Here is a 24,011-nt window from a genome sequence, read left to right on the forward strand (position 1 = left end):
TCCCCTCAGCTGAATGTTTTGTTTTTTTCCTGTCTCTTTTTATCTCCAGTACGGCCAGTAACTCTCCACGCAGCACCCCCGGCAGCTCTCCCTCCCTGCGGCGCAGGGTCCTCGGGGGAGGCAGGGCCAGTGAGAATGAGGCTGGAGGAGAGAAGAGCAGCAGTGGAGGTGGAGGAGGTGCTGGTTCGGACGGTGCGCTCCCCTCCATACCCTCTGCCTCCTCCCTCTCGTCTGCCTACCCAATCGCCTCTCGCCACTTCAGCCGCAATGCCAAGGTAAGTGAAAATATCTGCTAAGGTGAATCGTAGACTGATCGACACAGCAACTGTGACCTCACAAATGTTTTACCGCTGCCATCTTGGTGTTTTGAAACTGGACTAACAAACTGTCATAGACACGTTGTTATGCAACAATCTTCCATTTTTATTCTAATAATGACCATAATTTACAAAGTGAGCTTCATATTTTATTTAATATGAGCTGAAGCTACTGACATGACCCATAAAGTCATCGGGAAAGTGTTTAATGAGGTCACAGAGCAAGTGTGGAGTAGCATCGGTTTCCCATAGACTTCTATAACCAGAGGTTTTTGTGCAAATAAAGCAGTCGCCTCTTTGCTGCTCGCCACATGCAGCTTGGAGGCTGTGTCCGTGTTCAGTTTGCAGAAATAAAAACGCAATAAACACTTTGCATTTGCATCCAGATTTTCTGCATTGATTGCTAAAAACGGTGGTTCTGATCTTCTAATTAGCTTTATCTAATCAGACTAAAGTAGCTACATTAAACACACTCGATGGTATGCAGAGCAGTTCCCCTCCTTATAAATGCAGCTAGGCTCATGGCAATTTGAGTTGAGACTGTCCTTTTTTAAGTCACGTATGTCAGCCTCAACCTGTCCATTCACCAATTTCAATCAAATCTTAGTAAAATTCTAGCTGTGCAAGCGCCAACCTAAACAGACAGGCACGTACCTGCCGGCTGAGAAACTACAGAACAGAATGCAACAAGAAGGAAAGTTGGTGCTGAAAGTAGACAGTTTAAATGAAAGTGTTAGACGTGGGAGGTCGCCCACGTCTTTAATGAATGCAGCGAGAGAGCCGGGTGTCCATCTGCCGTGACACCTTTTCTGTTTTCAACGAGCCAAACGGCAGCAAAGACGAGGAGTTGTAGTCAGGGAGGCTTCAGAGCTGAGCTGAAGGAGACGTGACGCTACAGCACTGAGTTTCTGAGTTTTACTTTCATGGCAAACAGCTGCTCTGTGTGTTAGAGATAAACTACATGATAAAAAAAATGTTTTGATAAACGTTGTCATATTCAAGCGTGTGAAAATGCTAAATGAGACATTAGTTTGTGACTAAATTAAATATGTTATTAAATTATACGTCTAGCCCTTAACTTGATTATCATTGTTTGCAGTGGGGCCCATAATGAAACTGAATCTGACGCCTTTGTTTAAACAGGAAGCCTTACAGGAACCCTGGGGCGCCTCTGTCAGTGCGCCCCAGGGTGGCTACAATGTAGCTGCCATCACCAGTGTGTGAATGTGTGGATGACTGGATATGTAAAGCGCTTTGGGGTCCTTAGGGACTAGTAAAGCGCTATATAAATACAGGCCATTTACCATTTACCAAAGTTTCCTAAAGATAAGCAGTTGTGACCAACAGCACTGTCATGGCATATTTCACACCTGGAGGAGATGGAGGATGCAACAGCATTTCTAAAGACACATAGTTTCATGTCAAATAACAGCAAAATAAACATACATATATAACGAGAACCAACTTTCTTTGGCTGTTTTTTAGAATAAAAAGTAATCATTCAAGTCTTCTAGAGTCCAGCTCCCCAAAGGTTTTATGAGGGACAGACAGTTCAATGAGCTGCTAGCATCCTGAACATAAAAGGACCATTCATCCTCACCACGTGCCATCAGGAAGCATCCAGTAGTTTTAACTGTATGTAGAATTTATCCACAGCTGGGAAGAGATGGGGAGAGACGGCAGGCATTTAACAAAATGAGACTTGCTCACAGGTTTAGTTATAGCCCAGCTACAGCTGTGTTTCATGCCTATGACATGCTCCTGGCATGTTTTGTATTTACGACTACTTTTAATTAAGCTTGCAACATGGTACAAAACGTCGATACATTAAAAAAACAAAACGCACACAAGCGGCGACGGGCAGAAAGTTTCATCGGCTCATGCACCCTGCGATCACAGTGTGTATATCCAGCTATGTGCCACGCCTCATTTATGCTGCAGGAAAAAAACACATCCAACAAAGGATTAACCTCCGTCTAATCCCCCGTTCTCCAGATACATTTTAGGAACTGAGGCGTGCTTCCACATGATGTACTGACACGGTCAGAGGCAGGAAGACAGAGGAGACGAGGGGGCACAAGTTAGAGAAATGAGAACAGCCTGCTGGTGCTAGCACTGCTGCTCCATCACCGTCACTCGTCTCATAGCTGCAGGCCTGCTTTGATTTCAGGCTAGCAGCATTAGCAGTGTGGCATACCTTCAGTACTGTGAAAGTGAAATTTTTTGCATTATGGGCCCCTGAAATTTTGAAATTTGACTGATCATAGGTTCTCAATCAGATTAAGATTTAAGACGTTTTCTGGACCTCAATCAAAAATGTTAATTGGATGTTTTCCAAGCTGCTTGGCTATCACTTCCTCTGTGACATGGTGCTTTAGTGGAAGAAGCCGACTATCCTTCAGGATTGTATCCCAGAAGCTGACAGTTAAGTTTTATTATCAACACAACATCATACACTCAAGTATACAGTCAGACGAAATATCGTCCTCCTGGATCAAAGCTGCAAACTGTAAAAGCAAAGATTCAACTATACAGAAACTAAGATAAACTAAGGATGAGTACAACAGTTTTGTACTTGAATAGAAATGGAATAAGAGTAGAAAACAATGAGAATAAATAAATACAGTGGTACATAGATGGACTCAAACAGTGTAATACAGAATAGTGCAAGTACTGGAAGTGAGAGGAGAGTGTTATGTAGTCCAAGAAGTGTGTGGAGAAGTGAGTCCAGTGTGGAGGAGGGCAGCGATGCATGGAAATTATTTTTCTTTTTCTAATACACAAAACTCCAGAATTACTTCACTGAGAAGAGACAGGAAATGCCCGATGGAGGTGTTGCTGAAAAGGAGCTTGTACAAGTTACTAAACTGTAGAGGTTGCTGTCTTAGCCTGCATTGCTGCATTGTGAGTCAGTGTGTTCAGTAAGGTCATAAAACGTACAACTGATTGTGTGTTATGTTAGTCCGATTGCGTTTGTGTAACTTTGATTTGGATAAAGATCTGACCGCATTTCATAAGCAATCAAAGCAGAAATTCCAAAGTGCTGCAGAAGTCTCGTGGTGCTCATCAGAGATTCAAACGGGCGTCTTCATGACTCTGTAAAATTTGATCCGACGCAGCGTTTAGTAACCAGTTAGGAAACGGTTCTGCTTCAATCCGGTCACTTAAATATTAACTCTGTGTTTGCCAGACGTTGATTGAACACGCTTGTGTTACGTAATGTCAATAAAAACGGTCTTGAGTCTTCAGTGAATTCACACAATACAATAAGTGAAAGTAAATGTTTATTTTTAGCAGCTCTCACTTCAGCCGTGTCAGCTCTTCCAGTGTTGACTCGTTCTTTCAGGAGACTGTAAAACGTTAGCGTGTTTGCCCTGAGTAAATTTACCTAACGGCACACGTAACCCGAAGGCTCTGGGTTCACCTCGTACTCACTGCAGGCTCGTCGCTTTGAAGGCAGCAGCCTGTTGCAGCCAAGACGGTTTGTTGCAGCTGCACAGTGACAATTACCTTTTTTTAAAATAGGGAAGTGGTGAAAGTTTGGACATCCCTTTAAAGCTGCACAACCTCAGCGTTGCATAAAACGGAGTCAAAATGTTCTGTTTCTGCTGTGACTGATTTTCTTTGAGTACTAAATGTTTTCCTTTTTTTCTTTGCAGAAAATGCAGAGCTGGTACAACGTAAGTACACGCCCTCTTCTTCTTTAACGGCTTTTTTCAGCTTTTACTTCCAGTAGATGAAACTGGTTGACAGTAAAATGATTGGTTTAGTGTGATATTTAAAAATGTGTTTTTTCTTCTTCTTGATTAAACAAATGCAAGTGTTACCCGAGATGTTTACTGCTAGGATGGTTGTGAGGTAGAATAACATGTTCTGTTTTTTCTTTCCTGTCGTCACTCACAGGTTCTCAGCCCCACGTACAAACAGCGGAACGAAGATTTTCGTAAAATCTTCAAGAAACTTCCTGACTCAGAGCGACTTATAGTGGGTGAGTGAAGCATGTGACAAAGTGTGCAGTACCACCAGCGCACCAGGATTTTATAATCGGCCACGCCGGCCGTGAATAGTCCACTTTCTGAGAGGTTAAAATGATTCCTAGTGCATAGGAATGGGAAGGTCATAAGGAAAGGGAGGATAGAAGATTTAAGGACGTGTGACTCTAAGATGTACAGTACAAGGAATGGTTTGCAGTTGCAACAGGTTCATGGTGCTCAGCTTAGAGCTGCTGCTCGGGTTGAGGTGGTTTTGGGCATCAGAATAGGGACAAGAGCTGAAAGAGGCGGCTGGGTGGGGAGGTGGAGTAAACGTTGCCCCCACTAACATACCCAGATGAACAGCAGACGTCGAATCTATTGAAAATCACAAATGTTATTCCTGTGTGCCAACAGCACACAGGTGCTTGAGAAACGCCATCTGTGGTTCCACACTGGTTTCTTTTTGGCTCTGAGAGGAGAACTATGCAGATTTAGTAGATTCAACACACGGAGACGCTCTCGAATGCAGGCCTGCAAAAGCCAGCAGCACATAGCAGCGACAGTTAAAGCCCTTTTTGTAGGTTGAATGCCAGTTGGTTGAAAGGTCTGCTTGAGCAGAAAGGAAGTGACATTAGTTCACCACAAAGAGGAAGGCTGCGATTAAACCATCAAGGATCAAAAAGCTCCGTGTGAGAAGCAAAGACGTAGGCTGCGAAGTGAAACTCGCTTTCGCTTCACTACAAAGAACTTCTTTGTTGTATGACTTGGATCTTCTCTAACGACCAACAGCATGACAGACAGGAACAGCAGTTCGTCACTGATGCTGTACAAGTGTTTCCCAGGTGTCAGTCTGGACGCTTTAGCCCCTTTTTCCATTAGTGTTTACTTCGATCGACTGGGTTTCCCCTGCAAACCAGTACTACCTAACATGTGTTTGTTGTCATAGCAACGTGTGTCCCGCAAAAAGGTGGACGTCGAGGCAACAGTATACCTGCTGCTCAGTCTGTGGCTTTTCGTCTGGCTCTGGAACCACTGCGTTGGTTTTGAAACCATCTCCCTCGTTGCTGAGATGCTCTCATGACTCATCGAGTGATGCTACTGGCCAGCCAATCGGTGGCATGCAATCTGATGATGTCATAATTTAGTACCCGCTCGCTTGGAATCCCGGGCGAGCAGATACTAAAGGTCACAGGACCCGGTACCTAATGGGAGAACCGTGAAAACTGTGGTGACCCGTGGAATGGAAAAGGGCTTGTGAGTCTTGTTTGCTGCATCATCGCTCCTGCTGGACCGCAGGCTGATGCCATAATGATGCCGTAGACTCTCTGTAAGAGTTTCAGTCATTTTTCTCTGCCCACCAGCCCCACTGCTAAGAGCCAAGTGGTGTTTACAACCTGTCTGACGTTGATCTGTGGCAGTGATGGCTGTTTTTGACATTTATTTCCGTCTGTCTTTTCTCAGACTACTCCTGCGCTCTGCAGAAGGATATTCTGCTTCAGGGACGCCTTTATCTGTCAGAGAATTGGCTGTGTTTCTACAGCAACATCTTCCGCTGGGAAACCACTGTAAGCTACACTGTGTACACTGGCGCACACCTTCTGCAAACTAATTGTCACACCTGCAGTCTGATAAGAGTGAAGTTTGCAGATCAATAAAGATGGCCTCTGCGAGATAAGAGCGTTGCACGCTGTAAAGCTTTCTCCTCTGCTTGTTGGTTCAGATCACCATCCTGCTGAAGGACGTTACCTCTATGACCAAGGAGAAGACTGCCAAGCTCATCCCAAATGCCATCCAGATCAGCACTGACAACGAGAAGGTGAGAGTCAAAGACGAATAATAAAAGAGACGCTTTGATTTACGAGGACATTCTGCGGTTTAACCGTTGATAGTGTCAGCTGTTGAAACGGTTCACTTCAATCTGTTAGAGAAGCGTTATGAAACAAGCTGACTCGGCTCGATCTTCACCGGCCGTGACGAGGCAAACGGGGGGAAACCGTCCGTCAAACCTGTTCTCACATTTTTGTTCTCTCTCCCTCCTTTTCTTCCTCCCCTCCTTCCTGTTGCGTTGATAATCACCCTCTCAGCATTTCTTCACATCTTTTGGCGCAAGAGATCGCAGCTACATGATGATTTTCCGCCTGTGGCAGAACGCACTGCTGGACAAGGTACAGCCTCCGCTCCCACCCTCCTGCTGGTTTGTGCTGCTAGTAGTTATCATGTCAGAGTAGAGCAGGGTGTCAGGAAGCGTGGTCGTAAATACAGGGCTGAGAGAGCAGTTTCGATTACTGTTATCTGCTGACTTTTCTGCTCTGAGGGTCTGTGCAGAAACACAGCTTACTATTATCTCACATGGTAGAGAAAATAATGGCTGATTACTCTTTCCCTGGAAAAAACCAAACTAATCTTTTAGTTTAGTTTGGACCTCTGGTTTCACGAGATGATCGAGAATGAACGGCCCTCTGAAACAAAATATTAAGGATGTCACATAAACCACTTCACGACAAGAATGCAGCTGCTTCCACCACAGCCAGCTGCTTATTGTGCATACATGTTTCTGTTGTGGTGTAGCTGCACTCACAGCATCTAGTTATTGTTCGGAAACAATTCCTGTAATAAATCCTTAACAGACCGATCAGCATTCAGCAGGATATTGGGCTTTCATGCTTTGAATTAGCTCCAAGTTTATTAAATTTTGAAAAAAAAAAGATTATTTTTTCCTTCCAGCGGTTTAAGATAAACTAAGAAAGTGTGTAAATAATTTGAGCCATTTAGTTTCATTGACATCCTTCATTAACAACGGTTTTCAATGCTGTCGGCTGAGTTGCCAACATGCCAGTGTCTGTTCCCTGCAGTGGCAATAAAAGTTGGGCTGAATGTCACTGTTTTGTAATGCTGACTACTGTTGGCTCCCTTTTAGTGAATCAACACTTGATTCCACTTTGACCTTTCAGCAGTGTTGACATCCTGGTCTTAACTTGAACAGTTTGCTTTTATTTACGCTCCTCTGGGCAGAAGATGCAGAGGCTTCTGCTTTTAGAGATTTACAGGCCTGCGGCGTGTACAGGTGTTCACACATCTTGTTTTTAACTTTAGTTTAAGATTTCATCTCGATATTTGCAGCATGAACCAGATGGAAAAATAAAACACTGCACGCTGCTCACACAACTAAAACTGATAAAACACAAAAATGTTACAGCAAGGTGGGATAAAAGTGGTTTTTCTTTATTGTCATTTCCCCCTGAGGTGAGCACCGGTGTGTTCATTTATAATAACTGTGGTGTTTTTCAGTAAAACAGCAGCTGTGCTCTGAATGGGCCGCATGGCACTATATTTACCGTCGCCTCAGACGGAGTCGTAAAGTGTCCAACATGTTTGCACAATTGATTTTGATTCAAGGCTCATTGAGAATCAATAAAAAGTCCCACACTCTGTTGCACAGTGAACATCCCAGACTAATGCACGCACACAGATGGATTTTGGCTGTCACACAAATCCTATTGCCTGCAGCTGCTGTTTCTACACTTGCAGTTTGACAAGACAAAGAGCTGCAGAGTGAACCGCGCAGGAACGTGCATGATTAAATGTCTGTATTTTCTGCAGTCTCTGTCCCCCAAAGAGCTGTGGCACATCGTGCACCAGTGCTACGGCACTGAGCTGGGCCTCACCAGCGAAGACGACGACTACGTCTCCCCCACCGCTGAACACATGAACGGCCTGCTGTGAGTGTCTATATGTAACCACCTCTAGTTATAGATGTGCGAGTTATTTGAGTCTTAACCATGTTAAAGCTGAAAACCTGCTTTTATTTTTTCCTCGTGTCACATTTTTATTGTTGGGTAAAGTTCTGCACGTCAACGATAAGTTGACTCTCTAATGAAAAAGACACAATATGCGTCCCTGTCAGTGAGATTTAAGCTTATTTGTTACGTCTATAGTTAATTGGCAGTGACAGAAGCTATAATAGTCATTTTATTGTGGTTAAATGCTTAAACAGAAGAAGGCATGACAGACAAGCTTATTAGCGATCATTTAAACATACATGTAGCTTTAGGGGTCACTTTTCCATCTTTTTAAGCAAACAAGAAGACTCTGGGTTCTCTAACAGATGTTTTTCCCTTTCCCTCGCTGCGACGTTCCTGTTGCCCTGTTCTCCAGGCCGGGAGAGGAGTCGGGGTCGGTCACAGACCTGTTGGACCTGAGCTCAGTATCCGTTCCCTCCGCGGGCAGCTCTCCGCCTCCGCTGGTGCCATGCAGTTTAAGCAGTCCTCCTTCAGCTGCCAGCCTCAGCGGATCCTCTCCGCCCTCCTCTGCCTCCTGTCTGCCCGTGGAGGTGCCCTCCTTGTCGGGAAGCAGGCTCGGCTCCGAGCCCCTCGAACCCAGCCCGCCCAGCTCACACAGCTCGCTGCCATCCACCACCACCACCAACGCCTCTTTCTCCGCCTCCACCCCGGCCTCTGCTGCTGCCTCTTTTGTGAGTGTTCTTCACATTCAGACTATTTAATATGCAGGACGTGGCTGTCTGTTTGTTATACCTGGAGGGCTGGGAAGCAGAGCCAGCTGACCTTTGCTCTGCATGTTGAAACTGAATCTTTTGAATCTGTATTTGATGAAACATGCCTGAAGCTAAAAGCAGCTTATTTAAATTGCACTGCCAACGCTTGATCACACAGTTTTGGGCCCTTTTATTCCCACGTTTGATTCATTACGATTATTTGTTCTAATTAATGAGCAAATCCAATCAGACACACTTATGTAACTGGATCCAGGATCTAAAAAACGATTAACAGGACCGGATTATTGCGGTTTACCCTGCTGGGTTTCTGTCTTATTAATTGGCATCCATCATTGAGCAGTTTTATTTTGTATTGTGCTTATTTTATCTACTGTTATCTATCTTTGTTTTCAATAACTTGAATACTTGATTTTAAGTTTTATTACGTTTGCTCTTGTTCTCTGCTCCTCTGTAAGCATTTTGAACTCCGCCCACCGGCATGAAGGTGCTATACAAATAACAGGCTAGAGGGGAGTAAACATGATGGGGATGGTTCCCAATAGATGTGAGAATTTCTATTTTCTATTATAGCAATTTAAAAATAAAAAAAGCAAATAATTAGTCGATTCAAAGGATTACATCTACATCTATGACCACATTCAGGAGGAAAAACAATAACGAGGCCTCCAGGCAAGAAGGAATTGATGGGAAATATTTGTGTAGTCTGCATTCGTCTCTGTGTCCGATCAGCCAAAAGCTGCTGCGGCGGCGGTTGTTTCTCTGCAGCCGTTATCTCGACGCTGACAGAGTGAATAAATGCAGCGCTGTGTCAACTCTGTGCCGGTTTCACATTAATTGGATGGCTACAGTGGTATGCCTGCCGAGGCCACATCAGCACGAGGCCAGCCTCGCTGTGAGGCCTCTCAAGTCATATGACAATGGGGTGATCTCCCTCAGACCCCTCACTAACTGCCCTCCCATGTGCTCTTTCTCTCTCCCCCGCCTCCTCTGCATCAGACTCTGGAAGAAGGCGGAGACAGCCTGTCCGAGTCAGCCAATCACATGCTGCCCCCACCAACTGCCAGTCTGGGAAACCTCTCGTCATTGGACATCACCAACGATGAGGACCTGCCCACAGACCCCAGCAACTCGTCTGACACACAGGAAGAGAGTGAGTGTCGTTTGGGCAAAGAGACCACAAGAAAAGAGATTTAATTTGAATCTGTCGGTCGGCATAAATTTCATCTAAAAACTAATTCTGATAACATCTTAGAGCTTCAATAAGACTCAGAGGTACCTTTATGTTGGTAACAAATGATATTAAAGTGGTTTCCTGCCCTCCTGATCTCAGAACAATAACTCTTTGCTCCGCTGCACGTCAGCAGTGAATGCAGGTTTTGTAAACATGAACATGCTGTACTTTGTCTCACTTCAGTTAAATCTGACCTGAACCAAACCGAAACGGTTCCCCGATCAGCTGACGCATCTACAATCACCTCCAAGCTGAGCGTGTTATATGGTGCTGTAGACGTTTACTCTACACCTCTCCTGCTGACTCTTGGCTTCACATTTGTTTGTTCTTGGACTCGGCTAGAGTGGCTTTGCATGATTCACTGTTCAAAATAATCCTTGTTATACTTACACTGGGCCTTACTGTGAGTTTAAGCTAATATTTTTGCGATTGGCTGTCGCTCATTAACAGGTTTAACAGCAGGTGGGTGTGGCTTATGTGCCTGAGATGGTCATATTGATACCCTCGCTCTGTGAACTAACAATAATGGGAAAAACATAAAGATGAGTGTTCAGAGTAGTCGGATTACTTATTGAGAACATCCAAAAACTGTCCTATAAAGATGCAAAGATGTAAAAACACATGTAACCCAAAGTTAGCCGTGTTTGGTCGAGCTCTGCCGTTAGTGACACTGTGACGCGCCTGCTCATGAACAAAGCAAACCTCCGTGGTGGAGGCAAATACTTTGTAGAAACATCAAAACAAACTTTTCTTTGGCCCTGCAGGTGAGGTGGAAGCGTTCTGCGCTGACCTTAGCGGGCGGCTGCTCATCAACACGGCGGTCCGCATGAGCGTGGACAAACTGCATGACCTGCTCTTCTCTGCTGACACGCACTTCATCCAGCACCTCTTCTCCCAGCGACACTTCACCGGTAGGTTAAAACACTCCTGAGAGTCAGGCCTGATGACTCACTCGTTTCATTTCGGTGGATTTCCATGATGTTTAATTACTTCTTTTTTTTAAACTAAATAAATAGATAAAGGTGAACTGGGCTGAATCTGCCGCAGTCATGCAGACACACGGTTTCATCTCGGCTGTCGTGTTTTAATTGTAGTTTGAAGCCCACGTTTTAATCACTAAATCAATAGCTTAGCCATACTCTGAGTCCCTTCTCCTGCTGTTAACCGTGTAGCTTTGCTGGATGATGTCATGCTCTAATGTTGCCCACAGTTAACTTCACTAACCTCCACAGTGCTTGTGTGAACTTGTTGCAGGAAGTTAGTGTGACAGAGCGAGTTTTTCCTGTTGAGACACTAACAGTTAAGGTTTGAAAATAAGTTCATCCACTCTTATTCTCGGTTTGCTGATACCTGATCTGCCAGCGTCCATTTTTGTAGCTCTGGTGTTTGAAATGAAAATAAAACAAATTCCCCTGGAAATCTGATTTTGGGGATGTGATTACTGTTGTGACGCTGCTGAAGCTCACCCTGTGTCCCACTGATGAGCTGCTGAAAAACCTGCTCCTCTTCTTTGTGCTGCGTCACTTTTCCTGTTTAGAATAGACTAGATAGAAGAATAGAAGAGAATTCAACTTTGTTGTCATTGCACATGTTACAGGTACAAGGCAACGAAATGCAGTTTGCATCCATCCACAGATATATTATATTATGGGTATGTTACAATGTACAGGGTATGAAGGTATAACTATAAGTATGTACAGGCTGTGTACAGGATATAAATATGAAAACTACACAGAAATATGAACTATGCACGTTATAAACAGTTGTAAAATTATAATGTTTGATAAACTGGCACTCAGAGTTGCCTTTGCTTTCATTTGTTGTATATTTTAGTGTTTCTCTGTGAAGCTGAGATGAAAGTGAAGCTGTGAGGCTGCTGGTTGGAGGCCCAGCTCGCTCAGGGACATTCTGTAGCTCTAACTGGGGCCTTCCTTTCTTTCTTCCTTTCTTTCTTTGTGTAAAGGAGCGTGCATTGACTCTCTCTCCTCGCTCTCGCACTCTTTCCTTTTCATTCATAAATTCGGAGCTTCGCGTGTTCTCTTTTTTGTCGCTCTCCCATTTTCACCGAGTCTCTCGGGCCCTCTCGTTACTTTTGTTCTCCCTCCCCTTCAGACCTGTCGGTGGGTGAATGGCAGCAGGACGGCAGCAGTGGGAACACCAGCCGTGTGCTCAGCTACACCATCGCCCTCAACAACCCCCTCGGGCCCAAGACCGCCCCTGTGGTGGAGACGCAGGTCAGTCGTCAGGATGAACGTTTCTAGCTTCATTGTGTAGAAACTGGAGGGGAGGTTTTATTTTGTATTGATGCTTCAACTAGCTCTAATTTGAGATGTGAGAGAAGATGTTAGTACTCTGTTATTACGCTTCAATAATTTTGAGTCAGTTTAACTTTTTAGTTGAATTTGGAGACGTGTTCTGTCGGACACATTAGCATTTGTAGCATTCTGAGCTGTTGACCCATCACTTGAACACATTTAGACGTGTTTAATAGAGATGGCACGATACCACTTTTTTATGTCCGATACCGATACCGATATCATAAATTTGGATATCTGCCGATACCGATATGAATCCGATATAGTGTTTTTTAATCAACAAAACTGTTTTTTAAATATCTTGCTGCATTTTGTATAAGTTCATACTCAAGTTTAAAACAACAACTACACTAAAGCTATTCTGTTATACCTGTATGCAAAAAAAAAAATTTCATAGTTCAGCAATACTGATCAATCTAATAAACTTAGACCTACACCATCCTCCCTATTCTGGTATTTTAAAGAGTACTTAGCGTAAATATTAAGCAACCTAACTAATAGGGTTCCAACTCCCAGCAACAACAAAAATAAATAAATAAAAAATAGGGAACCACCCCTCACGCTCCACCTCATGATGCTTAATCGACGTAATCAACCTTAATTTGATGCAGTGTGGAAAAAAATGCACAGAAATCAATTATTTTTCAAGAAATATTAAATAGATTCAACATCTTTCTTCAACAAAATTGCAGACTGCACAGATGGTACCTTCCCAAAGGAAAAAGTACTATAGCTTACTAGGGTATATATATTAGACTTAATAGTCACTATATACAGTAATGGACTTTATTCATTTTGCATCAAATTAAAACTTTGGGTGTCAGATAATTATTTATTAAAAGCTCGACATTTTAAATGAGAATAAGAAAGAAAAGTATGTCTTTGTGCCCCCTTTTCCCTGTTCATGCCCTATCGGCCCCCCTGGCTAAACTTTGCTAGATCCGCCCCTGCACAGTTACCAGCGTCAGCTACGTAGAAAAAGATCCTCGAGTAGAAAGTAATAATAAATACATTCTAACAACAGCCTATCAAGCTTAAACGTGCTGCTGTTGTTCAGCCGCTGGTTTCCTCTTTCTGGTGCAAAGTGGGCCAAAAACAAAGAAGAGACACGGACTCGCGACAGAAAAGCCGATCAGCTGATCATTAAGCAGTTTCATGATTGAAGTAGCAGCCGGAGAGAGAGAGGCAGTCGCTTGTTAAGCTTAACGCAGGAATGCTTTACAAACATTCAGAGATGGACTTACACACTTGCTTTACTTCTCTCGGGATAACTTTGTCGGAGATGAAATGCTGGGTTGCTAGCGAAGCTCCAAATGCTATCCAGACCACCGACAGGTCCCGCATGCCACAGCCGCTCTATCACGTGATGCACACTGCTCCGACGTGCTAACGTTCTGAGGTGAGTTACGGCGTGTTGCAAGTTTTGTGAGGTGCTTTCATGATATTTAATGGATCGGATTACATTTTTTTATTTTTCTCCGATATCCGATCCAGTCATTTAGGTCAGTATCGGACCGATACCGATACGTAATATCGGATCGGTCCATCTCTAGTGTTTAATATAAAAAATCCTCTTTTTTGAGAACCTGTGCGAGTGGAACGAGGAGGATAAAGAGCAGCCAGGTGCTGCTGGTGCACTCGATTCACTGACCATCTGCAGAGGTTTTGACAGTTTGGAGCAATGTTTGGATAGATGAGGCCAAACTGGAGATGTTTAAAGCCAAAAACCAACACCTTGTAGCAACTGTCAGCACTGTATGTTCAAATGTTCTGCAGTCAGATATGAGCCATGCAACAGGACAATGATCCTTAGCAGAGAAGCAGCACTGTGGCAGGACCTGAGGAGAGCTGCACACAGCGGCTCACAAACCTCAAAGAAGAAGTTTTTCACTGCAGAGTCTTTATTTTCCACATGACCGTGTAATACGAGCACAAAGGAAGCTTCAATATTATCACTGATGATGATGATGATGGTGTGATTATTATATTTACGGAGCATAATAACTGACAGTTTAACTACTGTGAGAGAGCAGTTTGGATTGCTAGCTCTGTAGCATGTTTGATGCAATACCTGCATCAAACATGGGAAACTTGCAGCAGCATTAGTCAACAAACCGCAGCTAGCTAGAGAAGAGCAAGATAGATTTGCTGATAAATCAGAGTGGGGCCTCAGAGGGAACCACAGAGTGCGTATAACGGATGCAGCCACCATGATTACTAGTGTTGTTTTGTGGTTTTGCATGTTTAACATGAAGCACTGACTCAGAAAGGTTTTGACATACAACTGTGATGTTTAGGTTTTTTGGGGGTTTTTGGGGTGGGGCTCTGTTGGATTCACTTCCTGCCTGTAGTTTCTACGTGGAGTGAAAAACATGGATCCTGCATTGCACTAAAACTCCACCTTCTGCCTGCTTACAGACGCTGCAGAAAAGCAGCGCCCGGGGCGAGTGCTACGTGGTGGACTCGGAGGTCATCACCTCAGGCATCCCATACCAGGACTACTTCTACACCGTCCACAGATACTGCCTCACCTCCATCAACAAACACAAGAGCCGACTCAGGTTTGTGCGCTCGTGGAGGTCGCCCGGCTTACTCTTCACGCTCACACGGTGTCACTTAGAGCCACGGCCGAGCGAACAAAGGAAGAACTGAAAAAACACTCGAGTTTATTTATGCAGCAGCCTGCACTCTATCAGACGGGCTCCTTACTGAAAACACTGTTGGACTCGGCGCTGCTTTACTTGATGATACTGTGACTGATAACGTTCGTGATTAGATAATAATCCAATCGAGTACACTTCACTTTGTAAATTCATAACTTCCATTGCTCTAAAAGCAACGGGCAAGTCGCAGAATATCCAGTTTAAAAAAATAAAATAAAAGCAGTTATTAAAGGAAATAAGATTTCAACAGAGCTCTGCGCCGTCTGTCCGTCCCTGATAAATGAGGACATCCAAACACGACAACATGAGCTGAGCAGGTCGACAAACACGACAGCAGACGAGCAGTAGAAGAAGTCATGATTGCATAAGTGGCTACAGGCTAATATTCTGTTAGCTTCCAGTGCTCGAATCAGTCCTTATTATGAAAATGCTGTTGGAGTAATAAGCAGCTGACGTACCAGAGACGCTGCTTAGCACGGCTAAAATGAACCACAGGACGGAGTTTGCAGCCCATGGGTGAAGCCACCGTGACATCATCACCCACTGGTGTCGAATGCTGTCAGTCAGATAATCCGTTAAAGAGCTCAAAGAGGCACCACCAGCACACACGGTGAAGCGCGAGGTCCACTTTAATGATTAAAAGCAGTGAAAAAGCTTAACGGACTCAGAAAACCTCCAAAAGTCTGAAAACGCAGACGGACCGAAGCCTCGTCAGGCCAGCTGTTTTCACCAAACACCAAAGAAACTTGGGTTTAGTTTAGTCTTAGTACACATTTTAATTTTTAATCAAATAATAATATTTTGTTTAATTTCTGCTCAGCCTGTGAGCATGACTGTGATAGAAATGGCACTCCACATGTCTGAAGTCTTGACTGTAGCATTCCCAGACTGAAGAGCATTTTTCAGCATTTTCCACCAAAAGCAGCAGACGGTAGTTTCTCAATAGACCGTTATGCACATGGCCTGAAGACAGCTTAGCTGAAGTAAGAGCGGTGGCTCTCCTGTTCCCAGTTATCTTCATCTCAAGCCCAAATGCAGCCAAGTTCATTCTGCTTTAGGCTGTAAATATTCCTCCTGGTCGTCGCTTTCTGTCTGATTACATGAACCTAAATATGAGATGTCGGTTGTTTTGACAGATGTCTTTCCCAAGAAATTGTGTCAAAGTTCCCACCTGGAGAGCGTTCACATTAAATATGCTCTCTGGATCATTCATAACCAACTTCAAGCATTAATATTCTGGCATACATCGAAGTTTGACGTCTGTGACGTAGAGTAACAGGAACATGCAACAGTTGCTGCTATTACCCCAATTCTGAAAAAAACTGGTCTAGATCCCAACAACTTTAATAATTTTCGTCCTATCTCCAATCTACCATTTCTCTCAAAAATCCTTGAAAAAATAGTTGCTTCACAAGTCCATCTTCACCTAACTGATAATAACCTTTATGAACAGTTCCAGTCTGGCTTTCGTCCTCTACATAGCACTGAAACTGCTCTTATAAAAATAACAAACGACCTTCTTATAGCAGCTGATTCTGGTCTCCTCTCCATCCTTATCCTTCTTGATCTGAGTGCAGCTTTTGACACCATCTCTCATCCCATTCTCCTTAGCAGATTAGCTTCTATTGGTCTCTCTCACACTCCACTAGCCTGGTTTAAATCATACCTATCTGACCGCACTCAGTTCATTCAATTAAAATCCTTCACTTCTCAGCTTTCTCCTTTATCCACTGGGGTGCCCCAGGGATCTGTCCTCGGGCCCCTTCTTTTCATCATCTACCTTCTTCCACTCGGACATATTTTTCGTAAATATAATATTCAGTTCCACTGCTACGCCGATGACACCCAGCTCTATCTCTCTACCAAACCTGACTCTACTCTTCCTCCACCCTCCCTCATCCTCTGTCTAGCTGAACTTAATTCTTGGTTCTCCTCCAACTTTCTTAAACTCAACAGCAATAAATCGGAACTTCTTCTGGTTGGCACTAAACGACTGCTATCCAGAATTAACAATTTCTCTCTCACCATCAATAACTCGCTGGTCCCTATCTCTCCCTCTGTGAAAAGCTTGGGTGTCATTCTCGATAGCACATTATCCTTTAACTCACATATCAATAATATTACACGTGCAGCATATTTCCAACTCCGTAACATTAATCGCCTCCGCCCCTTCCTCACACCTCACGCCACTGCCATTCTCATCCATAATCTTGTTATCTCTAGAATTGACTACTGCAACTCATTATTATTTGGCCTCACACAAAAATCTATCAATAAGCTCCAACGTGTCCAGAACTCTGCTGCCCGTATTATTACTAGGACTTCTTCTACCCACCACATCTCCCCAATCCTGAAGCAACTTCACTGGCTCCCGGTCAAATTTCGCATCCATTTTAAAATAATTCTGTATACATTCAAGGCTATTCATTCTCTCTCTCCACCGTACCTCTCTGACTTATTACAGATGAAGCTCCCATCCCGCTGCCTCAGATCTTCATCTTCTCTTTCTCTCTCTGTTCCCTCTGCTCGTCTGATCACAATGGGAGGGAGGGCCTTTAGCTGCTCTGCCCCTCGACTTTGGAATTCCCTACCCCCGGACCTCAGAAATATTAGTTCATTCTCTCTTTTTAAGTCCACCCTCAAAACTCATCTGTTTAAAATTGCCTATTCTTAAATTTCTGTATGTTTTAACTTTTATCTTCTATTTTTACCATTGTGTATATTTCCAGTTTTTATCTGTTGTACAGTGTCCTTGGGTGCTTTGAAAGGCGCTATTTAAATAAAATGTATTATTATTATTATTACATGCGTGGGTACCTGCGTGTTTCGTCCATTTTCTGCCAATGCTCTTTAAAAAAAAAGCATTCTGGGTGAAATATTGAATCATTTCACCATGTGGGGTAGGTTTGTACTTTAAAACACATACACAAAGCCACACTTTGTCGTTTAACCTGAAAACGGTATCAAAATCGCCCCTATTTTTGATTTTTAATATCCTCCCGATTCAGAGCTCGACTCTTTAGTCATAGTTGTACTTGCGTAATTCTCTGAACTTGATGCAGTTCTTTGGTAGACTGAAACACGCTAGCTTGCTAATTTTGTGAAATGCTCTTATACAAACGGAAGTTTGAGTTTGAATTATCAGATCAGACTGTAGAAAATGTAAGAGGCCCTGTGTGTAGTTACGAGCTGAGAAAAGTCCCGATTAAGACCAAAGTGATGCAGCGCAGGTTCAACTAAAGAGCTTTTCTTTCCAGAGAATAAAAATGATGCTTAAAAATGTTGCGCATGCTTTAAAAGTTCCTTTGCGTCTCCTCTGGCAGAGTTTCCTCAGACATCTGCTACAGGAAGCAGCCGTGGAGCCTGGTGAAGGCGCTGATCGAAAAAAACACCTGGAGCGGCATCGAAGAGTACTACAAACACATGGGTGAGTCAGGGCAGCCGAGCCGCTGAGAGAAACAAACAGGAAATGCTTAATTTAAAAGAAAAAAGGATGCTTCCTGCTGCAGATCAGAGAGATGGAGGATTGATGTGGTTTGCAATGTGGCCGCGAGCCGTTTATCTACAACTTCAGGTTCTTTGAACAGAGAAAACTTTGAGAGCTGACAACGTTTGATAGTTTGCTTCTGTTGTCTCACACTGCACCACACTGAACACGGTGAGCTTATATTTAGAGCAAAGTGCATTAAATTTATATTCAGATGTCTCAAATGTCAACAAATCTTTAGGTAATCCATTTCATATAGGCCTTGTTTACCTGCGTCCACGCAGCCCCCTGGGGGCCTGTGATGGTACTGCAAAGAGACCACGAGCAGTCAATTAATATTCTTAAGTCTAATTTAAATAAAGAAAAAGGAAAAAAAATCTAACTTCTTGCTTTAAAAAGTGTGAAGATGATGCAAGCAGCAGAGATGTTGAAGGTAGAAGCTGTGACGAAGAGGGTGGAGTGGGTGGAGTGGGTGGAGATGAGCGTCAGGAGTGATTTGTGACAGAAGGATGGCAGGAAGAGAGAAAGGGAAGTTTTGTGAGATGACAGTGGGACGGCTGGTTGGGAGACGTGGCACTGACAGGGACGGGGGCGGAGCTTGAGGAAAAGGGGAGGAGACTCCTGCAGTGACTCTAAAACAAAATGTTCTTTCAGGTTTTATGGTTTTGAATTTAAATATTTACATTTTCTAAAGAAGCTGAACTGATGAGGAAGCTTCACTAGAACTAAACCTGAACCAAGCTCCTCCTGCAGCTCTGTTAATAACTATAAAGGTCTTAATATGGAGAATGAAACTGTTGATGGGGAATTAAATTACGTGAATCATTAGAAGCTGATTGAGAGAACATAATATCCCTGTAATGATATTATGATAACTCATTTTCTGCTCGTGCGCTGAGTGTAGTGGATGTTTAGGTGGGCCTCACGCTGTCCACAGATAAGCAAGACATGGGCGCTGACAGAGAGCATATCAGATATCAGAGCTTACATTCTGTCACGCCGTCACAAGCTCCGGCCTGTAATCAGGCAGACGTACACATTTTTCTGTACGTGTCTGGTCGCGGTCGTCTCCGGAGCTTTTAAAGAGATCGCCTGGACGTCTGCGTGTGCGCTGATACTTTATGTAAAAGACAAACCGGAGCCATTAAGTTCATTTCTGTTTAAAGAAAGTCACAAAACAGACACGGGGGCTGCCAGTCCCACTTTCCAAGGTTTCAAATATAGTTTTTATTTTGGATAACGTTCTTGAAACTGCATCAAATTTGAACTTGGCCGGACTCGGGGCGTGTTGTGACACCTCATGGAGCGAGGTATTTTCCCTCCGGTCTTCCATTCTGGGTTTTAAATCTCTCACGCAGAGAGCGAGGTGTGCAAGCTGGAGACACTCCTGCAGACTGAGGTTACCGTGATGACCACAGGCGAAGCGGTGGGCACCGACGCCGCCAAGACCCCGCCCGGCTTGCGCCGCAGGAAACGCACGTGCTCGCGGCGGCAGGGCGAGAGGGAGCGAGAGAGGGAAGGAGGAGGAGCGGGTGGTGGAGACCGAGGGGACAGAGGAGTGGGAGAGGAGAGGGACACGAGAGAAGCCGGTAAGTCCGCCCGGATACAGACGCAACCAGCGAGTCCCGCCTCTGTGCAGTAACGCCCTCTGGTGGTTGTGTTCGGTTTTCCAGCCGTCCAACACAACCTCACTGATTTCTAATTGATTCAGTAACAAAGTGTTCACTGTTGTGTCCTTTAGGCTCTCAGTTTATGAAGCTGGGGGAGCGATCGCGTGGCGGCGGGCACAACGGCATATCCACCATCCTCCTCATCGTCAGCTTCATGTAAGTGTTTGTGGAGTCGAGTGTGTGGATTGGATCTGTGGGTGAGCGTCGCTCTGTCTGTCCAGCATGTGTGGTCTTATTTAATCAGCAGCAGCGGAGACGGTTGTATGAGGAGGGGTTGTACTGTTGCACGGCGGCGTCAGGACCGGTGCACGACGTGTGCTCTCTATACTGTGAGCTGATCACAGCCCTGCTTTGATTGTATGTCTCTGGTTAAAGTAGCTCGCTGCTGCTCAGTGCGCTGCTGAATGTTGCTCATGCAGACACAATCGATCCTTCTGCTTACTAACGGCCTCACGATGCCTTTCTTGCCATTTCTCTTTTTCCCTCCTTTCTGCATTACTTCTTGTGCGTAGGATCTGTATCAGGTTCGTATGAGAGGCTTTAAACGTTACACCACTGGCTGTTTAAATATGACCTCTGAGCACAAACGTACAGGAAAAATCCACCGTTCAGGCTGAACGTGAAGCTTTGACAAATTCAAATGAAATGTGATAAATGAGGTTCATTTCTCTTCGGTCTAAAAGCTCAGCTGCTGATTATTTTAAGCTGCTCTCATAAACGTACGATTATCTGTCCCCAAAGGGAGGAGGATTATTTAAACGAGGATTCATAACCAGATTTTAAGTCATATAAAAAAAAAAGATGAAATCTGTCTGAAGAAATGTGACACCACATTTTAGCCTTTATTGGATAGAGACGGTGTAGAGACAGAAGCACTGAGCGAAACCGTCGCCCTCACGTCTGATTTATTTGTAAAATAAGAAGTTTTAAACTGAACAAGGTCGGTGCAACAAAGTTACAAAATTAGAATCAATCAAAGAACTGTTTCAGAAGTTTTTAATCCAAACCTGCTGGTCATACCTCCTCAGCATGTTTGACACACATGTGCTGCAGTGAGACCAGCTTAAAGGCCGCAGCCTGCCGTCTGTGTCGTTTGTATCGTGGCTGGGATGAAGTCTAGTTAAAGGTTTCCAGTAAGACGGAAAATTGAACAAAAATGAAAAGAAGCCTTGAAATTAGCCTGTGTGTGTGTTAGCTGACGGTGGATTCTTCCTGTAACAGCTCAGACTCCAACAAACCCACAAATATTTGTGTTCTTTTGTTCCGTTGGTTTTTCGACCTTCCTGCTGTCCGTGTGGTTCAGTGTGAAACATTTTCAGATTGTGGTTGGTGCTGAGTGACTCTGACCTCTGTGCGCTCTCTGTCCCCGTCAGTCTGGTGGTGCTGGTGGCGCTCAACATGCTGCTGTTCTACAAGCTGTACGCTCTGGAAAGAGCCGCACATACACTGGAGACGTGGCACTCCTACTCTGTTGCTGACAGGTAAAAGACACCGCCCTGCTTTCCTTAAACACACACACACACACACACACGTTCCTCTGGGAAGGATAATTGGTGTTTGGTGTGAGTTGCTCCTGTGGGGGACCACAGCTCTGTTACTGCATAGCAACAGGTCAGAACAAGAAGTTTTAAAGGGGATAAGATCAGTAAAAATAGGATGAGCATCATTTAAGCAATAAAAAAATCTATTTCACACAAAATGAACCAAACGGCAAAACAAACAAATAAAAAACTGGCTTTCAGCAGGAAGGAAGTCCCGTCTTGTCTTATTCTCTGTGACGCAGGGACTATTTTCTTTCTACCGTCTACATCCGCCAGTTACAGAAGTGTGAAGCGAGCTAACGTTGCAGGTGGACGTCACTGTTTCCATCCCGTGAGGAGTGAAAGGTTTAATCCTCGGGTTTGTGTGGCCGCCTCCTGCACGCTGTGACACGCTCGGTTTGGTTGGAAGAAAATAGTTCGTCCATGAAACCGCTCACGGACGGGTTTGTGGATATTTTTAATAACCTGCTGAGTTTTCAAACATGTTTCGGTGCTTTGGACAGCACACAGGACAGGAAGTGCACTTTCAAACTAAAAGTTTGAGTTCCTGCTCGCACACTAACGCACATGGACATTCACATTTTTGGAAGCTTGTATTGAACCTTCTGACAAGTCTGTTTATGAGTTTTCATTTGTATTACTTTTGATTTTTTGTCTAATTTATTGCTCAGTTTGTTTCTTAGACAAAAACATAAAAGGTCACTTTGTGCTGTTGACTCTGGGTTAAAGAGCTCTTCTTCTTCCTCTTGTTTCTCCTTCCTCCTCCTCACCCCTCAGTCCTTTGCCTCAGACAGCTGGGGAGTGGGCTCAGGTCCTGCAGCTGCAGAGGCAGTTTCATCAGGCCCAGCTCAGCAAGTGGCAGCAGATCCTGCAGTCCTCCGTCTCGCTGCTCGACCAGGTTGGCGTCCCGCTTCAGTTTGCGTTGACGGCTGGCTTCAGCTCACAGATTATAACCCAGCGTGTGCCTCTCTGTCTCCAGATGAAGCAGTCTTTAGAGAAGCTCCACCAGGGCATCGTGGTCCCAGAGGTCAAGCAGGACCCCCCTGCTGACGCGGAGTCCCTGACCGAGGCCTGAACCTCGCCTGCTCCGACTGCCCCCCTCCCAACCTCCGAACCCGCAGAGATTCGGATAGTTTCCTGTTTGAACCCCGGTGAGAGAGGACGCCGCTCAGAACTCTCCTCGCCTGACTGACTTGAAACCGCGACGTTCACCTCGAGTGAACTCAGACTGGAAGCTTTCAGGACCACAGCAATAATTTCCCTGCAGCTGCAAGTCGTGCGTGTGTGTGTGTGTGTGTGTGTGTGCGTGTGTGTGCGTGTGTGTGCGTGTGTGTGCGTGTGTGTGTGTGCGTGCGTGCGTGTGCGTGTGTGTGACACGAGGCCACAGGTGGGCCCGTTCAGACCACCCGGTCAGCTGCAATCTCCTTTAATTCAGACCTCGACTATCACAGACCGAACTTCCTCTTCTGACCTGCAACATTTCAGAGGTTCACGATTCGGGAAAGCGGGAGCATCGATCGACTCTCAGCGGACGAGAGAAAAGAGGACGAGGAACACGCTCCCACTTCTCCCGGGCTCTGTCAGGGTTTTACGTCTTTTTCAAACTCGGTGCGTGCGACTGTTTCCTGGACCACGACAGTATTTATTGTTGCCGCTGACTGTCTCGTCCTGCTCTGAAGAAGTCATGTGATGCCTGTTTCCTGCTCTGATTTGCTGTTTTGTGCGTGGGCCAAGAGGGGCTCCACGAGAACGATCACTGGCCCCAGCAATAATAGTGATTCATGTTCTGAATGTTTCAGCAGAGTAGTACATAGATACATATATATATATATATATATATAATGGTAATAATGAACCGTGTGTGAGTGTGTGTGCAGCGGAGGACATTTGGAGGTGAGAGACGGGCGTTCGTGTTAGTTTGTTTTTGAAGATTTCTCTTTCATGTTGGGTTCAGGTGGAAGCTCTAAGGTCTGATCAGTGACGGAGCGACTCCTGTGAGGACCAAGCAGACCTGTGAGGGTCCCGGAGAAGAAAAAAAGGGAATTTTTCTGGCAGTATTGTTTTTCTGTGTGTGTGTTTGTACGATTCATTTTCTTTTTATTCAGTTTTCATCTTCCGTCTTTGATTTTTGTCGTTATTCGTCCTCCCCGCTCACCGGACCTGAAAACATTTCACCCACCCGAGAGCTTCCTCTCTGGTTTTCTTTCCTGCTCTTCCTCACGCTCTCGTTCTCTTTCTCTCTCCATTTCGTTTTGGAAAACGGCGTCTGCTGAAGCATGCGGGCCCTGCTGTGCACGGCC

At 44.6% G+C, this 24,011-nt stretch overlaps 1 protein-coding gene across 1 annotated transcript in view; it reads left to right on the top strand.

The window, feature by feature from the left end:
• gramd1a (GRAM domain containing 1A) overlaps positions 1-23,008 on the top strand; it is a 43,211-nt gene extending 20,203 nt beyond the window's left edge. The window contains exons 4-22 of the mRNA XM_085365992.1: positions 50-275; positions 3,977-3,997; positions 4,221-4,305; positions 5,753-5,856; positions 6,012-6,107; positions 6,376-6,456; positions 7,892-8,010; positions 8,447-8,762; positions 9,801-9,954; positions 10,219-10,302; positions 10,800-10,946; positions 12,148-12,269; positions 14,769-14,911; positions 18,337-18,440; positions 19,859-20,089; positions 20,242-20,326; positions 21,544-21,651; positions 22,489-22,609; positions 22,691-23,008. Of these exons, the coding sequence (XP_085222118.1) occupies positions 50-275; positions 3,977-3,997; positions 4,221-4,305; positions 5,753-5,856; positions 6,012-6,107; positions 6,376-6,456; positions 7,892-8,010; positions 8,447-8,762; positions 9,801-9,954; positions 10,219-10,302; positions 10,800-10,946; positions 12,148-12,269; positions 14,769-14,911; positions 18,337-18,440; positions 19,859-20,089; positions 20,242-20,326; positions 21,544-21,651; positions 22,489-22,609; positions 22,691-22,786 (2,443 nt within the window). The 3' untranslated portion in view covers positions 22,787-23,008. The remainder of the gene's footprint in view (positions 1-49; positions 276-3,976; positions 3,998-4,220; positions 4,306-5,752; positions 5,857-6,011; positions 6,108-6,375; positions 6,457-7,891; positions 8,011-8,446; positions 8,763-9,800; positions 9,955-10,218; positions 10,303-10,799; positions 10,947-12,147; positions 12,270-14,768; positions 14,912-18,336; positions 18,441-19,858; positions 20,090-20,241; positions 20,327-21,543; positions 21,652-22,488; positions 22,610-22,690) is intronic.
• The last annotated feature ends 1,003 nt before the right edge of the window (positions 23,009-24,011 follow it).

This window comes from Diplotaxodon limnothrissa, linkage group LG11 (genome assembly GCF_057381915.1).
Source record: "Diplotaxodon limnothrissa isolate DT_005_m linkage group LG11, D_limnothrissa_male_GT1.1, whole genome shotgun sequence".
NCBI lineage: Eukaryota > Metazoa > Chordata > Actinopteri > Cichliformes > Cichlidae > Diplotaxodon > Diplotaxodon limnothrissa.